This window comes from Oncorhynchus gorbuscha, linkage group LG03, assembly GCF_021184085.1.
Source record: "Oncorhynchus gorbuscha isolate QuinsamMale2020 ecotype Even-year linkage group LG03, OgorEven_v1.0, whole genome shotgun sequence".
In the NCBI taxonomy this organism is placed as follows: Eukaryota; Metazoa; Chordata; class Actinopteri; order Salmoniformes; family Salmonidae; genus Oncorhynchus; species Oncorhynchus gorbuscha.
In genome coordinates this window covers 20,062,077-20,088,801 of record NC_060175.1, presented here as the reverse complement: position 1 = coordinate 20,088,801, position 26,725 = coordinate 20,062,077, and the positions used below count along the sequence as shown (strand labels likewise).

General features: G+C 42.0%; 1 protein-coding gene across 1 annotated transcript in view; it reads right to left on the bottom strand.

Annotated features, from left to right (window-relative positions):
- LOC124027435 (syntaxin-18-like) overlaps window positions 1-17,628 on the bottom strand; it is a 41,182-nt gene extending 23,554 nt beyond the window's left edge. Inside the window, exon 1 of the mRNA XM_046339867.1 lies at window positions 17,072-17,628. Coding sequence (XP_046195823.1) covers window positions 17,072-17,224 — 153 coding nt within the window. The 5' untranslated portion in view covers window positions 17,225-17,628. The remainder of the gene's footprint in view (window positions 1-17,071) is intronic.
- Window positions 17,629-26,725: the final 9,097 nt, after the last annotated feature.

Sequence of the window (26,725 nt, the reverse complement as noted above, 5' to 3'; positions counted from 1 at the left end):
AAGAATATGGTGATTGACAGAGTCGAAAGCCTTGGCAAGGTCGATGAAGACGGCTGCACAGTACTGTCTTTTATCGATGGCGGTTATGATGTCGTTTAGTACCTTGAGTGTGGCTGAGGTGCACCCGTGACCGGCTCGGAAACCAGATTGCATAGCGGAGAAGGTACGGTGGGATTCGAGATGGTCAGTGACCTGTTTGTTGACTTGGCTTTCGAAGACCTTAGATAGGCAGGGCAGGATGGATATAGGTCTGTAACAGTTTGGGTCCAGGGTGTCACCCCCTTTGAAGAGGGGGATGACTGCGGCAGCTTTCCAGTCCTTGGGGATCTCAGACGATATGAAAGAGAGGTTGAACAGGCTGGTAATAGGGGTTGCGACAATGGCGGCGGATAGTTTCAGAAATAGAGGGTCCAGATTGTCAAGCCCAGCTGATTTATACGGGTCCAGGTTTTGCAGCTCTTTCAGAACATCTGCTATCTGGATTGGGTAAAGGAGAACCTGGAGAGGCTTGGGCGAGGAGCTGCGGGGGGGCCGGAGTTGTTGGCCGAGGTAGGAGTAGCCAGGCGGAAGGCATGGCCAGCCGTTGAGAAATGCTTGTTGAAGTTTTCTATAAACATGGATTTGTCGGTGGTGACCGTGTTCCCTAGCCTCAGTGCAGTGGGCAGCTGGGAGGAGGTGCTCTTGTTCTCCATGGACTTCAGTGTCCCAGAACTTTTTGGAGTTGGAGCTACAGGATGCAAAATTCTGCCTGAAGAAGCTGGCCTTAGCTTTCCTGACTGACTGCGTGTATTGGTTCCTGACTTCCCTGAACAGTTGCATATCGCGGGGACTGTTCGATGCTATTGCAGTCCGCCACAGGATGTTTTTGTGCTGGTCGAGGGCAGTCAGGTCTGGAGTGAACCAAGGGCTGTATCTGTTCTTAGTTCTGCATTTTTTGAACGGAGCATGCTTATCTAAAATGGTGAGGAAGTTACTCTTAAAGAATGACCAGGCATCCTCAACTGACGGGATGAGGTCAATGTCCTTCCAGGATACCCGGGCCAGGTCGATTAGAAAGGCCTGCTCACAGAAGTGTTTTAGGGAGCGTTTGACAGTGATGAGGGGTGGTCGTTTGACTGCGGCACCGTAGCGGATACAGGCAATGAGGCAGTGGTCGCTGAGATCCTGGTTGAAGACAGCGGAGGTGTATTTGGAGGGCCAGTTGGTCAGGATGATGTCTATGAGGGTGTCCAGGGCACAGCTGGGAGCTGAGTGGGGTCGGTAGCAGGCGGCAACGGTGAGGGACTTATTTCTGGAGAGAGTAATTTTCAGAATTAGTAGTTCGAACTGTTTGGGTATGGACCTGGAAAGTATGACATTACTTTGCAGGCTATCTCTGCAGTAGACTGCAACTCCTCCCCCTTTAGCAGTTCTATCTTGACGGAAGATGTTATAGTTGGGTATGGAAATCTCTGAATTTTTGGTGGCCTTCCTGAGCCAGGATTCAGACACGGCAAGGACATCAGGGTTAGCAGAGTGTGCTAAAGCAGTGAGTAAAACAAACTTAGGGAGGAGGCTTCTGATGTTGACATGCATGAAACCAAGGCTTTTTCGATCACAGAAGTCAGCAAATGAGGGTGCCTGGGGACATGCAGGGCCTGGGTTTACCTCCACATCACCCGCGGAACAGAGTAGTATGAGGGTGCGGCTAAGGGCTATCAAAATTGGTCGCCTAGAGCGTTGGGGACAGAGAATTAGAGGAGCAGGTTTCTGGGCATGGTAGAATATTCAGGGCATAATGCGCAGACAGGGGTATGGTGGGGTGCGGGTATGGCGGAGGTAAGCCCAGGCACTGGGTGATGATGAGAGAGGTTTTATCTCTGGACATGCTGGTTGTAATGGGTGAGGTCGCCGCATATGTTGTCAAAAAAGATACACGTCAAATAACACTATTTGACCCGTTAAATATTTAAATTTGACACGTCAAATAACACAGTTCTATTATAGAATATTGTGTGTTCTGAATTGGCATGTGCAAGCCAAGCACCACCACTACTATCAGTAGCACTGTCGCCCGCAATGTCTGGGGTAGCTAGCTTTAGCTTGGTACCTAGCTAGCACCAATACAACCAGCCGGAAAACAATGACTAGTAGAAACTGCAGTCATTTTCATTATTCTTAGCAATGATTTAGGAATCTTGTGAGTAAGTATTAGCTAGGTAGCCACTTGTTGTTCGCCTATTGAAATTGAACTTCAGTTCATGAAAATAAACTTAACCTTGCTGCCCAAAGCTAACGTTACAAGCAGCCAGCTAGCTTTATCTGGCTAGTGAGGCTCGACCGGACCACGTTATGTGTTGTGAAGCTAGCCACAATAAGGATTAGGCACAATAGTGGAATTTGTGGGTTACCTTCAAAAGTACCTCTTAAAAGTGATGCAGAAGGTTACAATCGGTGGAATCATGCTATATTTCGACTAGATAAATGTTAAACGAGGTTGGAATGTGAAGCAATGAAATGGGGTATCAGTCTACTCGGTGACACCCACAAAACACGACTGTGTAGTGTTTATGCGAATATTAGCGTTGTAGCTCTTAGCGCGGGACTGTGACTGTGTGAAATCACCTCCCCAGTCAGCCTATTGTGTGTACGTAAAAAATGTATGAACGTGTTAAATTATTATGTGCAGTCATATTCAGGTCCTGATAGGTCAACAAGCTTATTTGACGTGTATCTTTTTTGACACGCAAAGACCAAATGCACAGCAAGTAAAAGAAATAGGTTTTGATTATGTTTTACTGGTAATGGGGACATATGTAAATGCCAACAAAATAACTTTTTCGGTCAGTGTTTTGTGTGTAACCTTTATTTAACTAGGCAAGTCAGTTATGAACATATTCTTATTTACAATGACAGGGCAAACCCGGACGACGCTGGGCCAATTGTGCACCGCGCTATGAGACTCCCAATCACGGCCGGATGTGATACAGCCTGAAGATTCGAACCAGGGACTTTAGTGACGCCTCTTGCACTGAGATGCAGTGCCTTAGACCGCTGCGTCTATGTGTGTGTCTGTTAACTATTTAACTGTACTAGACTGCTTAAAAGGAGTCTAGTACAGTTTTTTGGCATGTAAAATAAGACATATCGGTATCGGGCAAAAATGTAATAATTGGTGGATCACTAGTTTTCATCATTCTAGATTGCAACCGGTAGCAACAAGAAGAAGCACTGCCATGTGGGTGGAACCAAGAAGGACAGGAAGACACAGTACACATGCATCAAGTGCAAGAAATACATTTGCAACACACACACAGTAAAAACTCTGTCCCTCATGTGGTGTGTAGACCAGCCCCCATTTGTTTTCAATTAGGCCCATTTATTATTTCCATAAAATACTGTATGTAAAATGTGTCCTTCCAATTTGATCAGTTCAAAGCAAAAAACACCTATAGCGATGAAAAATGTGTTTCATTTATATTTGTTCAAGATACATACATGATTTTTAGCGCTTTTATTGATAAATGTGATCTAGCAGAGGTAAATGGCAAATATTAACCTATGCGGTCTATATTGCTTGTAATATATATAAGGGTCAAAGACGAGACGTGTAAATTTGGTGTCCAAAGACCATTCATTTAACATAGAAAAATAAATATAATATTAAATCACTCAACTCTTACCCCCCTTTTGACCCAGAAATATCTGTGATGCAAACTATTAAATTAAGGGAGTTATTAAGCTCTAAAAGTGTCAAAATGTCTTTCAGTGTAACTGCCCGGGTAAAAATTCTAATAACTATTTTTTTTTTAATGTAGAAATTCACCCTAAAACTATAAATGAACACCCATGGCATAATTGTGTTAGTGTTTGGAACAATATATAGAATAATGGCCAAAAAAATATTTTAACTTGAATAACTTTTGTCCGGACATTTTCACTTCATCAAGGTCATTCAGTATAACAAAGGTACAAATCAATTCTAAAGCATATCTCATGATAATCAGCCTTCAGCTGATTGTGCCTTCAGCACAAAAAAAAGTTTAATGTTATACCAATGTCACCCGTTATGCTGAATGACAGTTGATTTGTTATCCCATGTTCTCACATTTAATCATGCAATTCAAATTTACTTGTTGTATGAATACTGAATATCATAATTTTAAAACTATTTTATGGCATTTTAAGGTATTACAAGGCACATTATCTTTATACTGTAGATGTCGTTGTCTAATAAGAAGTGGCTGCACGGCACAGACAAAAGATCAACGCAGATCCAGTTACTAGGGAGGAAAGACTAGCCAGAAATAAAGCAAGGTATTGTTTTCATGGTTTTATGCTACTGTCGGCAACAGAATAGGATATAATAGGATATAAAGCTGGGTGGATAACACTTAACATTAAGTTGCACTATTACACTGTAGATTAATGTTTTATTGCACTGCAGTTAAGGTATAATTGATAGATTATATTATTTCATATAATATCAAACACACAAATATTGGATTAAAATGGATTATGAATTATATTAGTTAATAGCTGCTTCACATTTGGGGCACTTTATGAAAAATCGAGACTTTACAAGTTTGAATTGAAGTAGTTTGATGGTGTAACGTCGTTCTTCGTTTGTCAAAAGAGAGTCGGACCGAAATGCAGCGTAGTGGTTACTCATGTCTTTAATAAAGAGATCACGATACATGAAATAACTTATACATATACAAAAACAACAAACGGAACGTGAAACCTATTACAGCCTATCTGGTGAAACTACACAGAGACAGGAACAATCACCCACGAAGTACACAGTGGAACCCCGGCTACCTAAATATGGTTCCTAATCAGAGACAACGAGAATCACCTGACTCTGATTGAGAACCGCCTCAGGCAGCCAAGCCTATACAACACCCCTACATCGGTCGCAATCCCAAATACTACAAACCCCAATACGAAAATACAATATATAAACCCATGTCACACCCTGGCCTGACCAAATATACAACGAAAACACAAAATACAATGACCAAGGCGAGACAGAATCCCCCCCCCCCCTAAGGTGCGGACTCCCGGACGCACCTCAAAACCATAGGGAGGGTCTGGGTGGGCGTCTGTCCATGGTGGCGGTTCCGGCTCGGGACGTGGACCCCACTCCATTAAAGTCATAGTTCCTCCCCTTCGCGTCCTGGGATAATCCACCCTTGCCGCCGACCATGGCCTAATAGTCCTCACCCAGAACCCCACTGAACTGAGGAGCAGCTCGGGACTGAGGGGCAGCTCGGGACTGAGGGGCAGCCCGGGACTGAGGGGCAGCCCGGGACTGAGGGGCAGCCCGGGACTGAGGGGCAAGCCCGGGACTGAGGGGCAGCCCGGAACTGAGGGGAAGCACAGTACTGAGATGAAGCCCAGTACTGAGATGAAGCCCAGTACTGAGATGAAGCCCAGTACTGAGATGAAGCTCAGGCAGGTAGTAGGCTCCGGTAGATCCTGGCTGGCGGATCTGGAAGAGACTGGTTGACTGGCAGATCTGGAAGAGACTGGTTGACTGGCAGATCTGGTTGACTGGCAGATCTGGAAGAGACTGGTTGACTGGCAGATCTGGAAGAGACTGGTTGACTGGCAGATCTGGAAGAGACTGGTTGACTGGCAGATCTGGAAGAGACTGGTTGACTGGCAGATCTGGAAGAATCTGGTTGACTGGCAGATCTGCGTGGTGGTCCTTCTGTAGCTCAGTTGGTAGAGCATGGCGCTTGTAACGCCAGGGTAGTGGGTTCGATCCCCGGGACCACCCATACGTAGAATGTATGCACACATGACTGTAAGTCGCTTTGGATAAAAGCGTCTGCTAAATGGCATATATTATTATTATTATTATTATAGATCTGGAAGAATCTGGTTGACTGGCAGATCTAGAAGATCATGGCTGACTGGCGGATCTAGCTGCTCTATGCAGACTGACAGCTCTGACTGCTCCATGCAGGCTGACAGCACCCTGCAGACTGGCAGCTCCTTGCAGACTGACAGCTCCTTGCAGACTGGCAGCTCTTTGCAGACTGGCAGCTCTGGCTGCTTCATACAGACTGACAGCTCTGACTGCTCCATGCAGGCTGACAGCACCCTGCAGACTGGCAGCTCCTTGCAGACTGACAGCTCTGGCTGCTTCATGCAGACTGACAGCACCTTGCAGACTGACAGCTCCCTGCAGACTGGCAGCTCAGGCTGCTCCATGCAGACTGACAGCTCAGGCTGCTCCGAACAGGCAGGAGGCTCCGGCAGCGCTGTAGAGGAGGAAGGCTCTGATAGCGCTGAACAGGCGAGGCGCACAGAAGGCCTGGTGCGTGGTGCTGGAACTGGTGCTACAGGATCGAGGACACGCACAGGAAGCCTGGTGCGGGGAGCTGCTACCGGAGGACTGGTGTGTGGAGGTGGCTCTGGATAGACCGGACCGTGCAGGCGCACTGGAGCTCTTGAGCACCGAGCCTGCCCCAAGCTTACCTGGCTCGATGCCCACTCTAGCCCGGCCAATACGAAGGACTGGTATGAACCGCACCGGGCTAAGCACTTCAGTATCCACTGAAGGAAACTCTTTTGAGCAGCCCCCTGAACAACTTCTACAAGTACAACATGAACCTGCGCCTCCAGAGCTGGAGCAACCATCTGAATCCTTGACTCCAAGGAGCAATCCCTTGAGACTCAATCTCAAACACTGGAGCAACCACTTGCTTCCTCCATTCAAGAAAAAGTTTTTAAAAAGGTATCAAAGCGTTGTATGTGGCTGCAGAAGGAAAAAAGGAAAACTAAAGAAGAAAATTCTCCAACTGGAAATGCAACTAAAACAATCACACCAAAAAAGTGACAATTTCCGAAAGGGCATGCAAACGTAGAGATGAAAATAGTCACCTTCTCTCAGGGAAGAAAGACACGGTCACGCAAAACAAGAAGGTTCAGAGGCGCATACTCATTAAATCTCTAAAAGAACTTCATGCAGAGTACAATTCAGAGGTGGATGGGACACTCGCTGTCATACAGAGGGTTTTTACGACTGCAGCATTTTACATTACAGAGACAAAGGCACATGACCGCAACACCTGAGCGTGTCTCAATCACGAGAATGTGAAACTTCTAGTTGACAGGTTGAGCCAAAGCGGGTTGCTGAAAACCTCAAGCGTTTCCATGTTACTGTATTCCATTGTGATCTCAAGAACAAGCAATGCATGTACCATGTTTGTGCAAAGTGTTGCTATGATGAAGTAGAGCTGGCCCTACCTGAAGAGAATGCACCAATTTTCATGGCAACAGTGGCAAAGGGATAAATCAAACAATGGAGAAAGTTCAAAATGAGGGAAAAAATCCTGAAAATCACATTGCAGGATTTTTAATGAATTTATTTGCAAATTATGGTGGAAAATAAGTATTTGGTCACCTACAAACAAGCAACATTTCTGGCTCTCACAGACTTGTAACTTCTTCTTTAAGAGGCTCCTCTGTCCTCCACTCATTACCTGTATTAATGGCACCTGTTTGAACTTGTTATCAGTATAAATGACACCTGTCCACAACCTCAAAACAGTCACACTCCAAACTCCACTATGGCCAAGATCAAAGAGCTGTCAAAGGACACCAGAAACAAAATTGTAGACCTGCACCAGGCTGGGAAGACTGAATCTGCAATAGGTAAGCAGCTTGGTTTGAAGAAGTCAACTGGGGGAGCAATTATTAGGAAATGGAAGACATACAAGACGACTTATAATCTCCCTCGATCTGGGGCTCCACGCAAGATCTCACCACGTGGGGTCAATATGATCACAAGAACGGTGAGCAAAAATCCCAGAACCACACGGGGGGACCTAGTGAATGACCTGCAGAGAGCTGGGACCAAAGTAACAAAGCCTACCATCAGTAACATACAACGCCGCCAGGGACTCAAATCCTGCAGTGCCAGACGTGTCCCCCTGCTTAAGCCAGTACATGTCCAGGCCCATCTGAAGTTTGCTAGAGAGCATTTGGATGATCCAGAAGAAGATTGGGAGAATGTCAAATGTCAGATGAAACCAAAATTGAACTTTTTGGTAAAAACTCAACTCGTCGTGTTTGGAAGACAAAGAATGCTGAGTTGCATCCAAAGAACACCATACCTACTGTGAAGCATGGGGTTGGAAACATCATGCTTTGGGGTTGTTTTTCTGCAAAGGGACCAGCACGACTGATCCGTGTAAAGGAAAGAATGAATGGGGCCATGTATCGTGAGATTTTGAGTGAAAACCTCCTTCCATCAGCAAGGGCATTGAAGATGATAGGTGGCTGGGTCTTTCAGCATGACAATGATCCCAAACACACCACCCGGGCAACGAAGGAGTGGCTTCGTAAGATGCATTTCAAGGTCCTGGAGTGGCCTAGCCAATCTCCAGATCTCAACCCCATAGAAAATCTTTGGAGGGAGTTGTAAGTCAGTGTTGCCCAGCAACAGCCCAAAACATCACTGCTCTAGAGGAGATCTGCATGGAGGAATGGGCCAAAATACCAGCAACAGTGTGTGAAAACCTTGTGAAGACTTAGAGAAAATGTTTGTCATTGCCAACAAAGATCCTATAATGTGATTTTCAGGATTTTTTTCTCATTTTGTCTGTCATAGTTGAAGTGTACCTATGATGAAAATTACAGGCCTCTTGTCTTTTTAAGTGGGAGAACTTGCACAATTGGTGGCTGACTAAATACTTTTTTGCCCCACTGTATAATCTTGTGATGATGAAAAATGAGCATACATTTTTTTAAACACTTAGTGTTATACTGAATGGATACATTCATATGAATCACAATAAAAATTAATTATTGGCTTTATTCTTGAATAGAAATAATAAGTGCATAGGTGACACTCCAATGAACACAAAAAAAGCCTTTTAGGGAATTGGAATTGCTGTTTATTTGTTTTGCTACTTTGAAGTCTTTGCGTAAATTATTATGGCTGTATCATTTTAAAAACCCAATAATGTTGTGGGTTCAACAGACCTGCAAACATTGGGTGAATAACAAAAAAAAGTGTTTAAATCTTGTTTGGGTTACTAAACTCAGCAAAAAAATACAATTCGTAAAAATTACATTAAATTATCCAAATAACTTCACAGATCTTCATTGTAAAGGGTTAAAACACCATTTCCCATGCTTGTTCAATGAACCATAATTAATGAACATGCACCCGTTGAACGGTCGTTAAGACATAAACAGCTTACAGGCGGTAGGCAATTAAGGTCAGCTATGAAAAATTAGAACACTACTGACCCTGGAAAAAAAACAAAAGACCGGGAACGCAAAATCCTCCATCAGTGCTCAGACTGTCCGCAATAGGCTGAGAGTCTGGACTGCGGTCTTGTAGACCTGTTGTAAGGCAGGTACTCACCAGACATCACCGGCAACAACGTCACCTATGGGCACAAACCCACCAACGCTGGACCAGACAGGACTGGTAAAAAGTGCTCTTCACTGACGAGTCGCGGTTTTGTCTCACAAGGGATGATGGTCAGATTCGCTTTTATCGTTGAAGGAATGAGCGTTACACCGAGGCCTGTACTCTGGAGCGGGAACGATTTGGAGGTGGAGGGTCAGTCATGATCTGGGACGGTGTGTCACAGCATCATCTAACTTATCTTGTTGTCATTGCAGGCAATCTCAACTCTGTGCCTTACAGGGAAGACATCCTTCTCCATCATGTGGTACCCTTCCTGCACGCTCATCCTGCAGACAATGCCACCAGCCATACTGCTCGTTCTGTGCGTGATTTCCTGCAAGACAGGAATGTCAATGTTCTGCTACGGCCAGCGAAGAGCCCGAATCTCAATCCCATTGAGTATGTCTGGGACCTGCTGGATCGGAGGGTGAGGGCTAGGGCCATTCCCCCCAGAAATGTCTGGGAACTTGCAGGTGCCTTGGTGGAAGAGTGGGGTAACATCTCACAGCAACAACTGTCAAATCTGGTGCAGTCCATGAGGAGAAGAGGCACTGCAGTACTTCATGCAGATGGTGGCCACACCAGATACTGACTGTTACTTTAGATTTTTACCCCTTTGTTCAGGAACACATTATTCCATTTCTGTTAGTCACATGTCTGTGGAACTTGTTCAGTTTATGTCTTCACGTCTCAGTTGTTGAATCTTAGGTTCATACAAATATTTACACGTTAAGTTTGCTGAAAATAAACGCAGTTGACAGTGAGAGGACATTTCTTTCTTTGCTGAGTTTACATAATTCCACGTGTTATTTCATAGTTTGTCTTTATTATTATTCTACAATGTAGAAAATAGTAAAAATAAAAACCCTTGAATGAGTAGGTGTCCAAACTTTTGACTTGTACTGTATAGTGTGTATATTTATATTGTATGTATGTATGTACGCACGCACGCACACACACACACAGGGGATTGAAAATGATGCAGACAATTATATTGATGGAAGCTACAATATATCTGAAATATTAAAGTTGATATACTCCCCAATTGTATTATATATAATTTATTTTCTAAAACAGCAGTTTGTTTAGCTGGGACTTTTTTTTTTACCCCCTTTGAACAAACCTATATCACTTGGGGGCAAAAACAAGTAATGTGTTCACATGATGAAAAAAGCCTCAGTTTTATCCTATTCAAGGCAGCTACCTCTCTCTCCGTCTGTCCTGACTCCCATAGATGCAAACAGTAATTTCATGTTGAAGATTTACTGAAAAAGAAAGAAATTGAGACCACAGACTTCCCGTCAGATCATCCTCTACCCCTCCAATTATTTTTGGCCAGACTTTTATTTTGAAGTTAGATGGAAAACACGACTGGAATGTGGTGTTTGTTGGGTATTTGAGCAACCCTTATGTTTGGTGTCGTTGCACTTAAGGCATTCATTAACAAAACACTTAGATGAAGGAACACATTCTTCTCTTCTTATGCCTGTGTATATTATGCACATTTTTGGTAAACAGTAGAACAGACTTAGAGTGTACCAATGTACAGTAGGCTACCCAAACGTAATGTTAACTGGTCACCATCTGTATTTAAGGCTATCCTATTTAAAAAATAAAATTGTTTAAAGGAGTTAATGGTTATTATGTCTTTGTGAAAGAGACAGGCATTTAAGTCTTGAAACCTTTTACAGTTGTTTCAAGAAATGTCACTTTTCCTCGAGGTTTGTTCTGTTTTCCCTGAGCATGAGTGGATGTTTGACAGTTTGTGATTATTAAGGAAATGTTTCTGCCTATTTTAATACAGATATGCAAAATGATAGCGGAATTGATCATGTTTGAGTAATCAATTATCCTTTAGATAACATAGTCTTATGTGGCCTATGCCTATTTGTCAAGGAAAGAGTCTTAATTACAGAATGCCGTTATGGCACATATCAATCAGAATTTTGCCTATAAAGCCTGTCTCTCTGAAGCAGTACAGTACTTTTGTTAGAATTAAACTGTTTAGTTTGCTGAGTATCTGGATTCTGTCTTGCTGCCCTTAAGTTTGACACTAGTCTACAGACAGTGTTTGTGCATTTGTCTCCATATTTTACACTTTGTTCTTTTCATTTTTGCAAACAGGGGAAATCCCTTTTTTGAAACATCTTTGGGAATTTGCCTGGCTTCAATACGAAAAGAGAGCGGAGATGAACCCAAATGGTAAAAAAATTGTTTAGCAGGACATTCAGCTCAGGTAAATCCCCTCAAATCACAACCTGTTGTGAGAGAATGATTCGCAGTTAAAAAATAAAAATCCCATTGAACCTTTATTTAACTAGGCAAGTCATTTAACCTCTTGAACCTATAGGGGCGCTGTGTCATTATTGGATAAAAAGACATGCCCGTTTTAAGCTCAATAATTTTTCAAGAAAAGATGCTTGACAATGCATGGAATTGACAGCCTTGGAAACACACAACTCTGACGTCTCCAAAACTGCAAAGATATTATCTGTGCGTGCCACAGAACTAATGCAACAGGCGAAACCAAGATGATGTTTCATACAGGAAATGCCCCGGATTCTGAAGGCGCTGTGTTCCAATGTCTCCTTATATGGCTGTAAATGCGCCAGGAATGAGCCTGCACTTTCTGTATATTCCCCGAGGTGTCTGCAGCATTGTGACATGTTTGTAGGCATATCATTGGAAGATTGACCATAAGAGACTACATTTACATGGTGTCCCGCCCGGTGTCCTGTGTGCGTAATCAGTAAGTCCATGCGCGTTCCATTTCTTCAGAATTGAAAGTAAACTGCCACGATGGATTTTATCGTCGATAGATATGTGAAAAAGACCTTGAGGATTGATTCTAAACATTGTTTGCCATGTTTCTGTCGATATTATGGAGTTAATTTGGAAAAAAGTTAATGTTTTAATGACTTATTTGATTTATTTTTTCCTTACCCAAACGCGATGAAACAAAACGGAGCGATTAGTCGACAAATAATATTTTTTGTAAAAACGGAACATTTGCTATCTAACAGAGTCTCCTCATTGAAAACATCTGAAGTTCTTCAAAAGGTAAATTATTTTAAGTGAATGCTTTTATGGTTTTTGTGGAAAATGTTGCATGCTGAATGCTAATGCTAAATGGTACGTTAGCCATCAATACTGTTCCACAAATGCTTGTTTTGCAATGGTTGAGAAGCATATTTTGAAAATCTGAGATGACAGTGTTGTTAACAAAAGGCTAAGCTTGAGAGCAAATAGATTAATTTCATTTCATTTGCTATTTTCATGAATAGTTAACGTTGTGTTATGCTAATGAGCTTGCTGATAGATTTACACAATCCTGGATACAGGGTTTTTTTCGTAGCTAAACATGACGCAGACAACGGAGCGATTCGTCCTAAACAAATAATCTTTCAGGAAAAACTGAACATGTGCTATCTGAGAGTCTCCTCATTGAAAACATCTGAAGTTCTTCAAAGGTAAATGATTTTATTTGAATGCTTTTATGATTTTTGTGGAAAATGTTGCATGCTGAATGCTAACGCTAAATGCTATGCTAAATGCTACGTTAGCCATCAATACTGTTACACAAATGCTTGTTTTGCAATGGTTGAGAAGCATATTTTGAAAATCTGAGATGACAGTGTTGTTAACAAAAGGCTAAGCTTGAGAGCAAATAGATTCATTTCATTTCATTTGCGATTTTCATTAATAGTTAACGTTGCATTATGGTAATGAGCTTGAGGCTGTAGTCACGATACCGGATCCGGGATGGCTCGACGCAAGAAGTTAAGAACAAATTCTTATTTACAATGACGGCCTAGGAACAGTGAGTTAACTGCCTTGTTCAGGGGCAGAACAACACATTTTTAACTTGTCAGCTTTGGGATTCGATCTAACAACCTTTCAGTTACTGGCCCAACGCTCTAATCACTGCGTGTGTTTGTGAAAGAGATAGTTTGGGGGACAGACAGAAGAAGACTAGTGAGACTACAAAACAATTGATGCAGATTCAGGACAGCTGATGCAGGTTCATTGATCATCATGACAGCTGATGCAGGTTCATTGATCATCATGACAGCTGATGCAGGTTCATTGATCATCATGACAGCTGATGCGGGTTCATTGATCATCATGACAGCTGATGCGGGTTCATTGATCATCATGACAGCCGATGCAGGTTCATGGCAATTATTGTGGGGTGACTTGTAAAAACTTGGTCTGTGTCAACTGGAAGAAATGGGGTGAAGAGATTTATTTACTGCTCAATTTAGGATTCTCATGTAATAGGGCCAATAAATATAGCCTAGGCTATGGTATTCTAATTTCAGAGCAGCTAAATTCCACCAGAGTGTCACATTTACGGCGCGGTAGAAGCACTTAAACTTTCTGACAGAATCCAAAGTTATTCTGTTCAAGAGCCCGAGGTTCTCCAATAGGAGAGACGCTCACAGCTCACTGCAAACACAAAACACTAAGCTAAAATAGACCAGAGTTTTCCAAATGTAACTCAATGTTTTGAGAATTTAACAGATTATCAATTCCATTTCAAATTCGCCATATGAGGTCACCCCCTGCGCCGCTCAAGTTTAGCAATAATGCATACTTCTAAGCACTGGCTGATCGCCACACTTTTTGGAGATTCAAAGACAACACAGTAAAAAGCTGTTCCGTTTTGGAACAGCACTGCTGAAGGCACGGTGGGTAGCCAAAGGCTATTTTTCTACACACAATTTAACAATTTTGGGGTGACCTCCTCCATTTAAACAGGAGAATGCCAGCCTGCTGTGAAGACCAGAAGGAGAGCGGTGAAACTGAGATCACAGTGCCCCCAACAAGGTAAAAGAACCCCCCCCAACCACCGCACCCTGCACACATCAACCCTCTTACTAGTCCATAGAGCCTTTCGCTTCGCCTTCTTCAAAAAGAAGTTAACTTTCCACAAAGGGTAAAGTTTTAAATGAAAAAAGCAATCTATACACATTACTTTATATTTGTTTACTTTTGACATTTTTATTCATCTGTTTAGTGAAGTGTCACTGAAAACTGAGAAGGCAGTACATGTGTTGGGAGGGCGGCCACATCTGTTCAGCATTAGGAACCGGCCATCAACATTGTTACTGGGGACCTAATTTAATATTTTATCTTTTTTGATCTTCCACCTTTAATCACTGGCTCTTGGGAGGATCGGCTTTCCTCAAGAAATTGTTGGAAAGCAGAAAGAAAAATGTTATTGCAGCATGTTTATGGAATCAAACATGCGAAGAGAGGGCTCGCACACACAAAAAATGTAGCCCGTATCTGAAGTTGTACAGAGAGGACGATGAGCGGGCGGGGGCGGATGAAAACCACAACATAACTGTATGTAGTCAGGACATTCCAAAGTCACAATTGAAATTTTTCCAAACGTTGGTTCACCGAGATCATTTCAGATGATATCAGTAGCAGTAGGGCAGACAGCGGGAGGGTGTGGGCCCGGGGTGGGGAGAGTATGGACAGGCACCACAGGCTATGTTTGAGTTCCCTCAAATCAGCATCCCTGCTTTTATTACACCACCATTTCCAATATCATTGCAACAGGGGTGAGCAAAGCTTAACAAAGTATAGTTGTGTGGAGCTGTGTGACTGGGCTCGTTTCTCCTGCCGATGATGGGTGGGAACATCAGGAACGGATCAAGAGCTGAAGCCCCTGGGAAATCCAGAGGAGTTCTTCAAGGGGCCTTTGATGGGACTTGTATCCATGACACTCATGTCGGGGAACTGACCTCTCCATATCACAGTGGTCATGCTGCATGCGGCACACTTATTCTCTTTATTTCAACACCAATGATGTGTTTGCGATCTAGGCCTGAAAAAAACCTGAAAGAAATCCAGGGGAAGGCACATGCACGTACCGATATGACGCATGGGAGATGGTAACTCCGTCATGTACCGTCAAAACTGTGTTTATATGTAGAAGCCAGACAACATAGTTAAAATTACGTTTTTAAGGGCCACCCGGGTGGCGCAGTGGTTTAAGGGCTACCCGGGTTGCGCCACCAGACTCTGGGTCCGCGCCCAGACTCTGTCGTAACCGGGAGGTCCGTGAGGCGACACACAATTGTCATAGCGTCGTCCGGGTTAGGGAGGGTTTGGCCGGTAGGGATATCCTTGTCTCATCGCACACCAGCGACTCCTGTGGCGGGCCGGGCGCAGTGCACGCTAACCAAGGTTGCCAGGTACACTGTGTTTCCTCCAACACATTGGTGGACGCATGACTTTCAACTTTCGTCTCTCCCGAGCCCGTATGGGAGTTGTAGCGATGAGACAAGATAGTAGCTACTAACAATTGGATACCACGAAATTGGGGAGAAGGGGGTAAAATTTAAAACAACAAAACAAAAATTAAGCTTTTAAAATTGATAGATAAACTTACAAGCAAGCTTCTAGTAAGTTGAGACAATAGTCCCTCCCCCTAATAGAATATAGACTATTGTCTCCAAGTAACTGTTCTTCTCTAGGAAGTAATGTTATAATTAGCCAATGCCAATGAGATACGGGGACACTGAAAATACAATATTTAAAAGGGGACTTATAAACTGGGTGGTTAGAGCCCTGAATGCTGATTGGCTGACAGTCGTGGTATATCAGACCATATACCACGGGTATGACAAAAATAGCATCACAACATTGCTTAAAATCAAGGACAATGGTGACATCATTTTAGACCATTAAGGTTGCAGTGACACATCCATAACCTGAGCGGAAACCAGATTGCATACCTGAGAGAATACTATAGACATCAAGAAAGTCAGTCAGTTGATTATTGCCAAGTTTTTCCAACACTTTTGATAATCAGGGCAAAATAGAAATTGGCCTGACCACCCCCTTTAAATAAAGGACACAATGGCTGCCTTCCAAGCAATGGGAACCTCCCCAGAGAGTGGCAGAATAAGTGTCATGCTAATGTTTAGTTGTGACAGCCAAGTATGTTAATAAAGACAAATGAGGCTTCTGAAAACGTTTGTTGAAACGAAAAAAATAATGTGTCAGTAGTTTACTCAGGATACCGCCAAAGTTAGGCTAATTACATGGGAGTAGCAGGAATGCACTAACGCTCTACCCTACTCGGGGGCGTGGTCACGTTAAACCACAGCTCGTCTTGTTTATCTTTCTGGAAGACACCACTAACCTGTCAAATGCTGCCAGGTAGCTAATTAGTTACATGCAAAGTACTGAACGTTTGAGCAACGTTGTATTGGTTTGGTAACTTAGCAAGTTAGAGGTCAAATAATATAAGCAGCGAGCACATCATAGACCTAACTTTAGGCCGAAATTAGATAGCTAACCAACGTAGATGGCTAGGAAACTTTCATGACTAAGAGCACATCATAGACCTAACCTTTAGGCCTAAATTAGATAGCCATCTACGTTGGTTAGCTCGGAAACGTTCATGACTAAGCTAGTTAAGAAACCTTTAGCTAACGTTAGTTAGTCGACAAGTTATCTAACGTTACCTGTAACGGCAACCGAACTCTATTGATTTATCTACATTTTATTTCCCCCATCTATAGCTACAAATGTTATGGAAATAAATTACAACAACAAATATCTTAGCTAGCTAAATGAACTAGTTAGCAAGACTAACGTTAGCCAGTGCAGTGTTGCCAGTGAATGGACACTCACCACTTCTTTCGCCTTGAGAGAAAATCCGTTATTCGGTCTGCTCTTCTTGAATATTTCATCTTTAGGCGAATCAAACACTACTCCCATAGCTTTATTTCTGGTTTTGACCGTTTTTACACTGGCTTTGAACAGTAAAGTTATATCAACAGCCATTCTGTTAGTAACACCGAGGAGGTCCACTGTCAACACAGAGAGGAGGTTCGATTAATTTCAAGCGGGCGCCCGTGTTGGTTTGATTTTCAATGTCTAAAAGTTGATCCCATTCGATAAGGAAACGGCCTGCCTCCCGGGCTTGAGCCAGGTGCCGTTGGGGTGCCCTGCTCTGTCCGATAGCGAAATCGGCTCAAAACAAAATTATGTAATGAGCAGGATTCTGTGTTTTCACATGCAAAAGTGACAGCTTTTGAAAAAAACGTTTTATCTGCCTTCCCAATGAAAAATAGTTCGACAATTCAAACATGAGTTTTATGGAAAAGAGATGTTATATGTTTCTGGACGATGCACCATGCTGCCTTGTCAACAACATTACCGAACTGCTAAGATTACCTCACCGCTTTCACCCGATGATGGTAAGGAACATTGCCCGGTTGAACCCGCGTAATAGAACTCCCTCAGACGTGTAAGCAATTTGACGTCATATTTTTGCGACACATGGGCGTGTTTGAGACAAGTATGAGATCATGGTAGCAGTATTCCAGTGAAATATTATTTAGGGATCAAAATAAGAAAATAATAGAATGAATGGACTTAGCTAGTTTTATTCCAGTAGGTTCAGATATTATAAATGCATTCAGTGGGAGGCAGAGATGTATCCTTTCAAGGAATAGTTAATGTATCAAGTTTTAATGTCACATGAATAAATACAATGAAATGCTTTTCTTGCAAGCTCCAAACCAAACAATGCAGTAAACAATATCAATGTAGCACTAAAAAATAACATAAGGTGGAACAAAAACACACAATAAATAAACATGAGAAATAAGAACACGAGAAACAAAGCATTCATATATAGGATCAATGGTCCATTTCAATAATAATAATAATAATATATGCCATTTAGCAGACGCTTTCATCCAAAGCGACTTACAGTCATGTGTGCATACATTCTACGTATGGGTGGTCCCAGGGATCGAACCCACTACCCTGGCGTTACAAGCGCCATGCTCTACCAACTGAGCTACAGAAGGACCATTTCAATATCATATTTGCGATGTGCAGGTAGTTGCTGACTATTAGGCCAATACAAGTGTGGCCTTCCTTCACAGGAGGCTGCCGAGGGGACAATGACTCATAATAATGGCTGGAATGGAGGGAGTTTGATGTGTTCGATACCATTCCATTGATTCCATTCGAGCCACTATGAGCCCGTCCTCCCCAATTAAGGTTCCGGCAGCCACCTGTGGTGGCCTTAATATGTTGGACAGATTAATTTTAATAAAGGCCCAATGCATCCGTTTTTATCTCAATATTAAATCATTTCTGAGTAACAATTAAGTAACTTACTGTAATTATTTTTGATCAAAATGGTAAATAAAAAAAAGAAGCTTCTTAGCAAGAGCAATTTCTCATGCAAAAACTTAGCTAGGACTGTCTGGGAGTGGTCTGAATAGGGAGAGGAAATAGGAAAACTAGTTGTTATATTCTTTGTACTGTATGTATATATAGATATGTATTTTCTTTAACTGACAAATAAAATCAATCAATCAATTGGCAGAGAGGTTTAAAACTCTTTCTTATCAGTCTATTAACTCATTTACCACCTGGTGATGTCACAAAGCAGGCCAAAACTCCATCCCCAGACTGACATTTTAGGCAGTCTTTTCAAACAGATCTTAAACTAAAAGTGAATTATCGTAATTTCAACAATTTCACAGTATTATCCCATATGGAAAAGTAATATATGGCCTTATATATTTTAAAAAAGTGACATATATTTAAGCAATAAGGCCAGAGGGGGTGTGATGTATAGCCAATATACAACGGCTAAGGGCTGTTTTTATGCTATATCAGCTATATACCACAAACCCCCGAGGTGCCTTATTGCTATTATAAACTGGTTACCAACGTAATTAGAGCAGTAAATATACATGCTTTGTCATACACGTGGCATACGGTCTGTTATAAACTGAGCTGTTATAATATATGGCCATATATATATATATATATATATATATAAAGTGGCATATATAGTATTTATGCAATGTGTGATATATCGCCAATATACCACGGCTAAGGGCTGTTCTTATGGAACGATACATTGGCTATATACCACAAACCCCCGAGGTGCCTTAATGGAATTATAAACTGATTAACCACGTAATTAGAGCAGTAAAAATACATGTTTTGTCATACCCGTGGTATATGGTCTGTTATTAACTGGGTGGGTTGAGGCATGAATACTGATTGGCTGACAGCAGTGGTATATCACAGCTGTTGCACGTAAGATCAGCCATTAGCCGTGGTATATTGGCCATATATTATTTAAAAAATAAACCAGTACAGCCACCTCAATACTGAGCCAGCTAATGGTAGCCATTTAGCTAATAGCAACCCTACCCTCCTCGTGCCGTATTGCTTAAATATACCACGGCATTCATCCAATCAGCATTCAGGGCTCCAACCACCCAGTTTATAAATTAAAATATATGATCATGTATTTAAAACCAATATATAAAAGTGACATATATTTTCAAACATATGATCATATATTTTAATAACATATATAAATCTCACACCCCCCATACATACAATTATCATAAGGATATGCATTTTAATTATGAAAAATGTACTCAAAACATTTGTTTATTTTTGTTTCAGAATTTTTATTTTTTATTTTTACATGGCATATATTTTTTTTAAATACATAAATCTCACATGATTCATTATCTTCTAATTGCATTCAGTATTAGGCAACCTTACATCTACTTTGTCGTATCTATCCACTATAGATGATACTTTCCATTTAATTTTATGGAATCACATTGTATTTATAAAACATGATATTGTTGTAGTCAACAATGGTTGCAATCCATTATTATTTTGGCCTGTCATCCAAGGATTTCTATTGGGAACTGTTGATGCCTGTTGCCACCTGCAGGGGGCGGGGGAGCACAGTGGTTTGCATCTCCCCTCGATGACACTTGTGACAACTCTACCGTTTCTGCTCCTGTCTCTTTTTTCTTTCTTCTCTTAAACAGTTGTGTTTTAGCACATTATCTATAGAAAATGTTAGTCTAAATGGTTATCTGAGTGATACTTACCTTTTATGTTGAAATTGTAAAGTTTAAATGTGCAAATGTATCTAGTGGATACTGTTAGCTAACAATCTTGACATAAGAGATGACTGGGTTTGTGGCTAAGCATAGCGAGTCCATAGAATAACAAGAACAAATGGCGCAAAATAATATTTTGATTTCAATTTATTGATCTATTGGGGTTTTTCTTTTCCCTTTATATGGTCTAGGCACGGACATCTCCCTATCCAAGTGTTATATATTACAGAGTTTTAAAATGCTGTATACGCTAATGCTAGCTTGTCAAGGTTAGGGTTGCTATTAGCTAAACGGCTACCATTAGCTGGCTCAGTATTGAGGTGGCTGTACTGGTTTATGGTTCATTTAGCTATGTAAAGGCATTTTTATTGAAAGATAGTACATGAGGTTAAGATAAATACTGAGAAAGTACACTAAGGAGACGGAGCGGCCTACAGGTCAAACTCAGAAGGCCGAGCACACCATCCCCCGCTGACTTGTCAATGTCCAATTTCTAGATAACAAGGTGGATGAAATTAGGGCACGAGTTTCCTTCCAGAGAGATATAAGAGATTGTAACATTCTCTGTTTCATGGAAACATGGCTCACTCTGGATATATTGTCAAAGTCGGTACAGCCATCTGTTTTCTTCACGCATCGCGCCAACAGAAACAAGCATCTCTCTGGTAAGAAGAAGGGTGGGGGTGTATGCCTTATGATTAACGACTCATGGTGTAATCACAACAACATACATGAACTCAAGTCCTTTTGTTCACCTGACCTAGAATTCCTTACAATCAAATGCCGACCGCATTATCTTCCAATAGAATTCACTTCGATTATAGTCACAGCCGTGTATATCTCCCCCCAAGCAGATCCCTAATCAGCCCTGAAAGAACTACACTGGACTCTATGTAAATTGGAAACCATACATCCTGTGGCTGCATTTATTGTAGCTTGGGATTTTAACAAAGCTATCTTAAGAACAATACTTCATAAATTCTATCAGCATATTGAATGAGCAACACGAGCTGGTAGCATTCTGGATCATTGCTACTCGAACTTCCGCGATGCATACAAAGCCCTAACCCTGCCCTGCCTTCAGCAAGTCTGCTGACCATGACTCCATTTTGTTGCTCCAAGCCAATAGACAGAAACAAAAACAGGAAACGACCGTGCTCAGGTCAATACAACGCTGGTCTGATTCCACGCCTCAAGATCGCTTCGATCACGTGGACTGGGATATGTTCTGGATAGCCTCAGACAACAACATTGATTTATACGCTGACTCGGTGAGTGCATCATAGATGTTGTACCCTCTGTGACTATTAAAACCTTCCCTAACCAGAAACCATGGATTGATTCGCAAAACTGAAATCGCATTCCATCGTTTTTAATCATGGCAAGGCGACCGGAAACATAACCGAATACAAACAGTGCAGCTATTCCCTCCCCAAGGCAATCAAACAAGCAAAGTGTGAGTATAGAGACAAAGCAGAATCACAATTCAACAGCTCAAACACGAGACGTATGTGGCAGGGTCTACAGTCAATCATGGTTTACAAAATGAAAACCAGACCCATCGCGGACATCGACGTCTTGCTCCCAGACAAATTAAACAACTTCTTTGCTCGCTTTGAGGAAAATTACAGTGCCACTGACACGGCCCGCTACCAAAGCCTGTGGACTCTCCTTCTCCGTGGCCAACGTGAGTGAAGCATTTAAACGTGTTAACCTTCGCAAGGCAGCCGGCCCAGATGGCATCCCTAGCCGCGTCCTCAGAGCATGCGCAGACCAGCTGGCTGGTGTGTTTACGGACATATTCAACCAATCCCTATCCCAGTCTGTTGTCCCCACATGCTTCAAGATGGCCACCATTGTTCCTGTTCCCAAGAAAGCTGAACTAAATGACTATTGCCCCATTGCACTCACTTCTATCATCATGAAGTGCTTTGAGAGACTGGTCAAGGAGCATATCACCTTCACCCTATCTGATACCCTAGACCCACTCCAATTTGCTTACCGCACCAATAGGTCCACTGACGATGCAACTCGGTCCTGGACTTTCTGACAGGCCGCCCCCAGGTGGTGAAGGTAGGAAACAATATCTCCACCCCACTGATCCTCAACACTGGGGCCCCACAAGGGTTCGTTCTCAGCCCTCTACTATACTTCCTGAAACCCAATGACTGTGTGGCCCTGCACGCTTCCAACTCAATCATCAAGTTTGCAGACGACACTACAGTGGTAGGCCTGATTACCAACAAGGAGGAGGTGAGGGCCCTCGGAGTGTGGTTTCAGGAAAATAACCTCTCACTCAGCGTCAACAAAACAAAGGAGATGATCGTGAACTTCAGGAAACAGCAGAGGGAGCACCCTCCCATCCACATCGACAGGACAGTAGTGGAGAAGATGTAACGTTTTAAGTTCCTCGGGATGCACATAACGGACAAACTGAAATGATCCACCCACACAGACAGAGTGGTGAAGAAGGCATAACTGGCGTTGAGGTCAAAGCTTTGCCACAAAGTTGGAAGTACAGAATCGTCTGCAAACTTGATGATTGAGTTGGAAGCGTGCAGGGCCACACAGTCATTGGGTTTCAGGAAGTATAGTAGAGGGCTGAGAACGAACCCTTGTGGGGCCCCAGTGTTGAGGATCAGTGGGGTGGAGATGTTGTTTCCTACCTTCACCACCTGGGGGCGGCCTGTCAGAATGTCCAGGACCGAGTTGCATCGTCAGTGGACCTATTGGTGCGGTAAGCAAATTGGAGTGGGTCTAGGGTATCAGATAGGGAGAAGGTGATATGCTCCTTGACCAGTCTCTATGCTGTCGTGATAAGATTTCCATTCACTGGAAAAGGCCTAGCCCAAACCATTAAGAACAGTCCCAAACCATTCATCCTCCTCCACCAAACTTTTCACCTTGCACTATGCATTGGGGCAGGTAGCGTTCTCCTGGTATCCAGCAAACCCAGACTAGTCTGTCAGACTGACAGATGGAGAAGCCTGATCTATCACTCCAGAGAACGCGTTTCCAATGCTTCAGAGTCTCATGGCAGCGAGCTTTACACCATTCCAGCTGACGCTTGGCATTGCTCATTGTGATCTTAGGCTTGTGTGCGGCTGTTCAGCCACGGAAGCTCATTTCATTAAGCTCCAGACAAACAATTGTGCTGATGTTGCTTCCAGAGGTAGTTTCGAACTCAGCAGTGAGTGTTGCCACTGAGGACAGACAATGTTTACTTGCTACGCACTTCAGCACTCTGCTGTCCTGTTCTGTGAGCTTGGGTGGCCTACGATTTCGCGGCTGAGCCGTTGTTGCTCCTAGACTTTTCCATTTCACAATAACAGCACTTACAGTTGACAGGGGCAGCTCTGGCAGGGCAGAAAACTGACAAACTGAAGTGTTGGAAAGGTTCCATCTTATGACGGTGCCACGCTGAAATTCACTGAGCTTTTGAGTAAGGCCATTCTACTGCAAATGTTTGTTTATGTTAATTTACATGGCTGTGTGCTCAATTTTATACACCTGTCTGCAATAGGTGTTGCTGAACTAGCCAAATCCACTAGAAGAAGACAAAAATGCCCTACTCTGTTGTTTATGATTTTGATTTTGTTGTCATGGAGGACTGATTTGGCTCATTGTTTCAAGTCGAAAAATAAATTCTGCACTCATGGAATGGCATGCTTTGAGCACTACTGAAAAATGCTATTTACATTAGAAAAATTAATGCCATATGCTGCATTCGGTATAGGCCTATTGTTTACCTTTTGTTGGTGATACTTTCATATCTTGATAATATGCAGCTGAAGGGAAAATGAAACAACAACAAAATTACTGCCCCGCCTCTGTTTTGGTAAATATCTGAGGGATGGGCCTGGAGAAATGTAACCACTCTCAGATTAATAGACAGAGCTATGAATGCAAGGATTGACCATCCATTATATAAAAAAGTATTATTTTAACCATGTTATGAGGCTAAACAGTGTTTGTTTACATTTACAATGTTTACAAACATTGGAGAAAAACAAGCTTGTATTTTGGGTTCTCATGGATTGTGAGCTCATGAGGCATTTATAAATTATATTCTTCAAGTATCAATGGATATACATATATATATATATAATTTACAAGTCCAAAAATTGATGTAGCAACTACAGATTGCCCCTTTAAGTCTATCAAAATTGTGCAAGATTGAGCATGTGTCCATTAAGCCTATGGATATATTTTTGTTATCAGCATGAATTAGATTGAGAAATAAAAGCCCCACTTTTATTCCATAGCCTTCGATCTGCAATATGCAGCTGTTTGCAAGAGCGCATTTTTCACTGGCTGTCCACTGGTTTCAAAAACAATGATTGATAGTCAGTTTAAACTTCTTGAAATCAAACATTATTGGGTTCAAATACACATTTAGATTTGTGAACAGCCATCCACAACAACCACAATCCGTAAGGCGCAAATAGCTAAATGAGAGAGCACAGAGCAGGAGTGTGATTCACATCAATGCGCTTTGTAGATGTCAATAATAAGTGATATCACTGTAGACTACACCACTACTGTCATCCTTACCTCCAAGCCTTTACTCAAGTTGGATAATCTTTGGATGCCGACAGCAGTTGCACCATTGGAAGACATAGCTTGCACTGTACTGTAGCCTACAAAAGCTATCCCTGCTCTTTTCCCGTGATCCATCAAAGACATTTGGCGTGTCATCGTAGTGGTACCTGACTTGTGGTCAGACTCTCTCAGGTGGAACAAATGTGCCTTTTTTCAATGCTGATTTGAATGTCATTGAGAAAAGTGTCAAAGATTTTTTTTTCTAAAACTTCCTTTCTGAATTTAATAGAAATCCTCGAAGTAATCATCCAGTTTTTCAAAAGTATCGGTAATCTGATTACAATATTTTTCTGGTAATGTAACTGATTACATTGACCATTTTTGTAATCCTTTACATGTAACAGATTACATGTAATCCATTACTCCCCAACCCTGGTTATTGCACACCCGCACCTAACAGAGCAGGCGTTCCCCTAGGGGAAATATGCAAATACATCACTAGCTCGTGTTTGACTCTGCCCACCTCCTTGCTTGTTCTGCCCACTATGATTAGTTTGCTCCCATTGGAAACGACAGACTGTGGTCTATCTTGGTTTAGTTATACAAATATTTAGAAGGAGTGCTTCTTTAGGAGTCTTACCTAAGTGCACTGTAGAATGTGGGATCCTGAGCCTTCTTCAGCATGTGAATAGTTCTGCATTGTACAAAAAGTAATTTAATTGCTGGGGTTGAAGTAGGCTGTGTAATTTATGCTTAAGTGCACATTTGGATGCTGTAAATGTTTGACATAAACCAATATACATATTTATAAAAATTACACTACAACATTGCCAAGGTAAGTAAAACTAAAATAATGTCCTGTCTAGACAAATGTAGTAATTTGTACATAATATTTTTCACTTGGGTTGGCACCCAGATGTAAGTGGAGGGAGGGGCCCAAAATGGTGAATAAAACACTGTTATTTGCTGAGCGGTTTGCTCATTTCCTTTGTTAGTGTTGCGCCAGACATTTACAGAGCGCTGTGACTATGTCTTCTGCAGCTTCAGCACTCAGCTGCTTCCATGTCAGCTGTTTTTCCACCTCGGCAAGCATTGCCTGTCAAAAGAGAGGCTCCTTTCATGAACTGAGGCTATATGGACACAAGACTGTGACTGGTGGTTTGACGTCCATATGTTCATTTGAGGGGTATCCAAAAATGGTATTCCAAATCGAGGAAAATCATGCATTCTTGAAGAGTTATGGTAGTTGCTGTTAACTTAAGCTGCCTTGAAAAATTCAGTTTGTATAAAGATTGCCCAGAGGAGAAATAACCATGTTGGAATATATAGACAAACATTTAGGCCTAGTTCAAAGCTGCTTGAAATTGGCATGATAGATGTGACAGTTACTGTATGTTTTATGTCAGGTTTCTATAGCCTCCTGTACCACTGTTAATTATTTGACTTATTTGCAGGCAAAAATCCATTCTCATCATAACAACATACAATCTCTGCTTTACCATGTATATAGCAATGTAAAGTAGGCTGATGAAAAAAATACATCATGCTATTACATTCAACATAAAGGCTATTAACTTCAGATTTGGTGAAAATATACAATTAGTCTATCAATTGCACCTTCTAGCATTTTAGTATAAATTCAAAAATCTCATGGTCATCTACAGGATTTTAGTGGGTTTGACTTTCAGTACCATGTCATATGAAGTCCATAAACTGCCAAAATAAAATAAATGATTTGATGCTGTGTAGAACAATACTTGCCTTCGGAACGTTTTCAGACCCGATGACTTTTCCAACATTTTGTTACGTCACAGTCTTACGCTAAAATGTATTAAATATT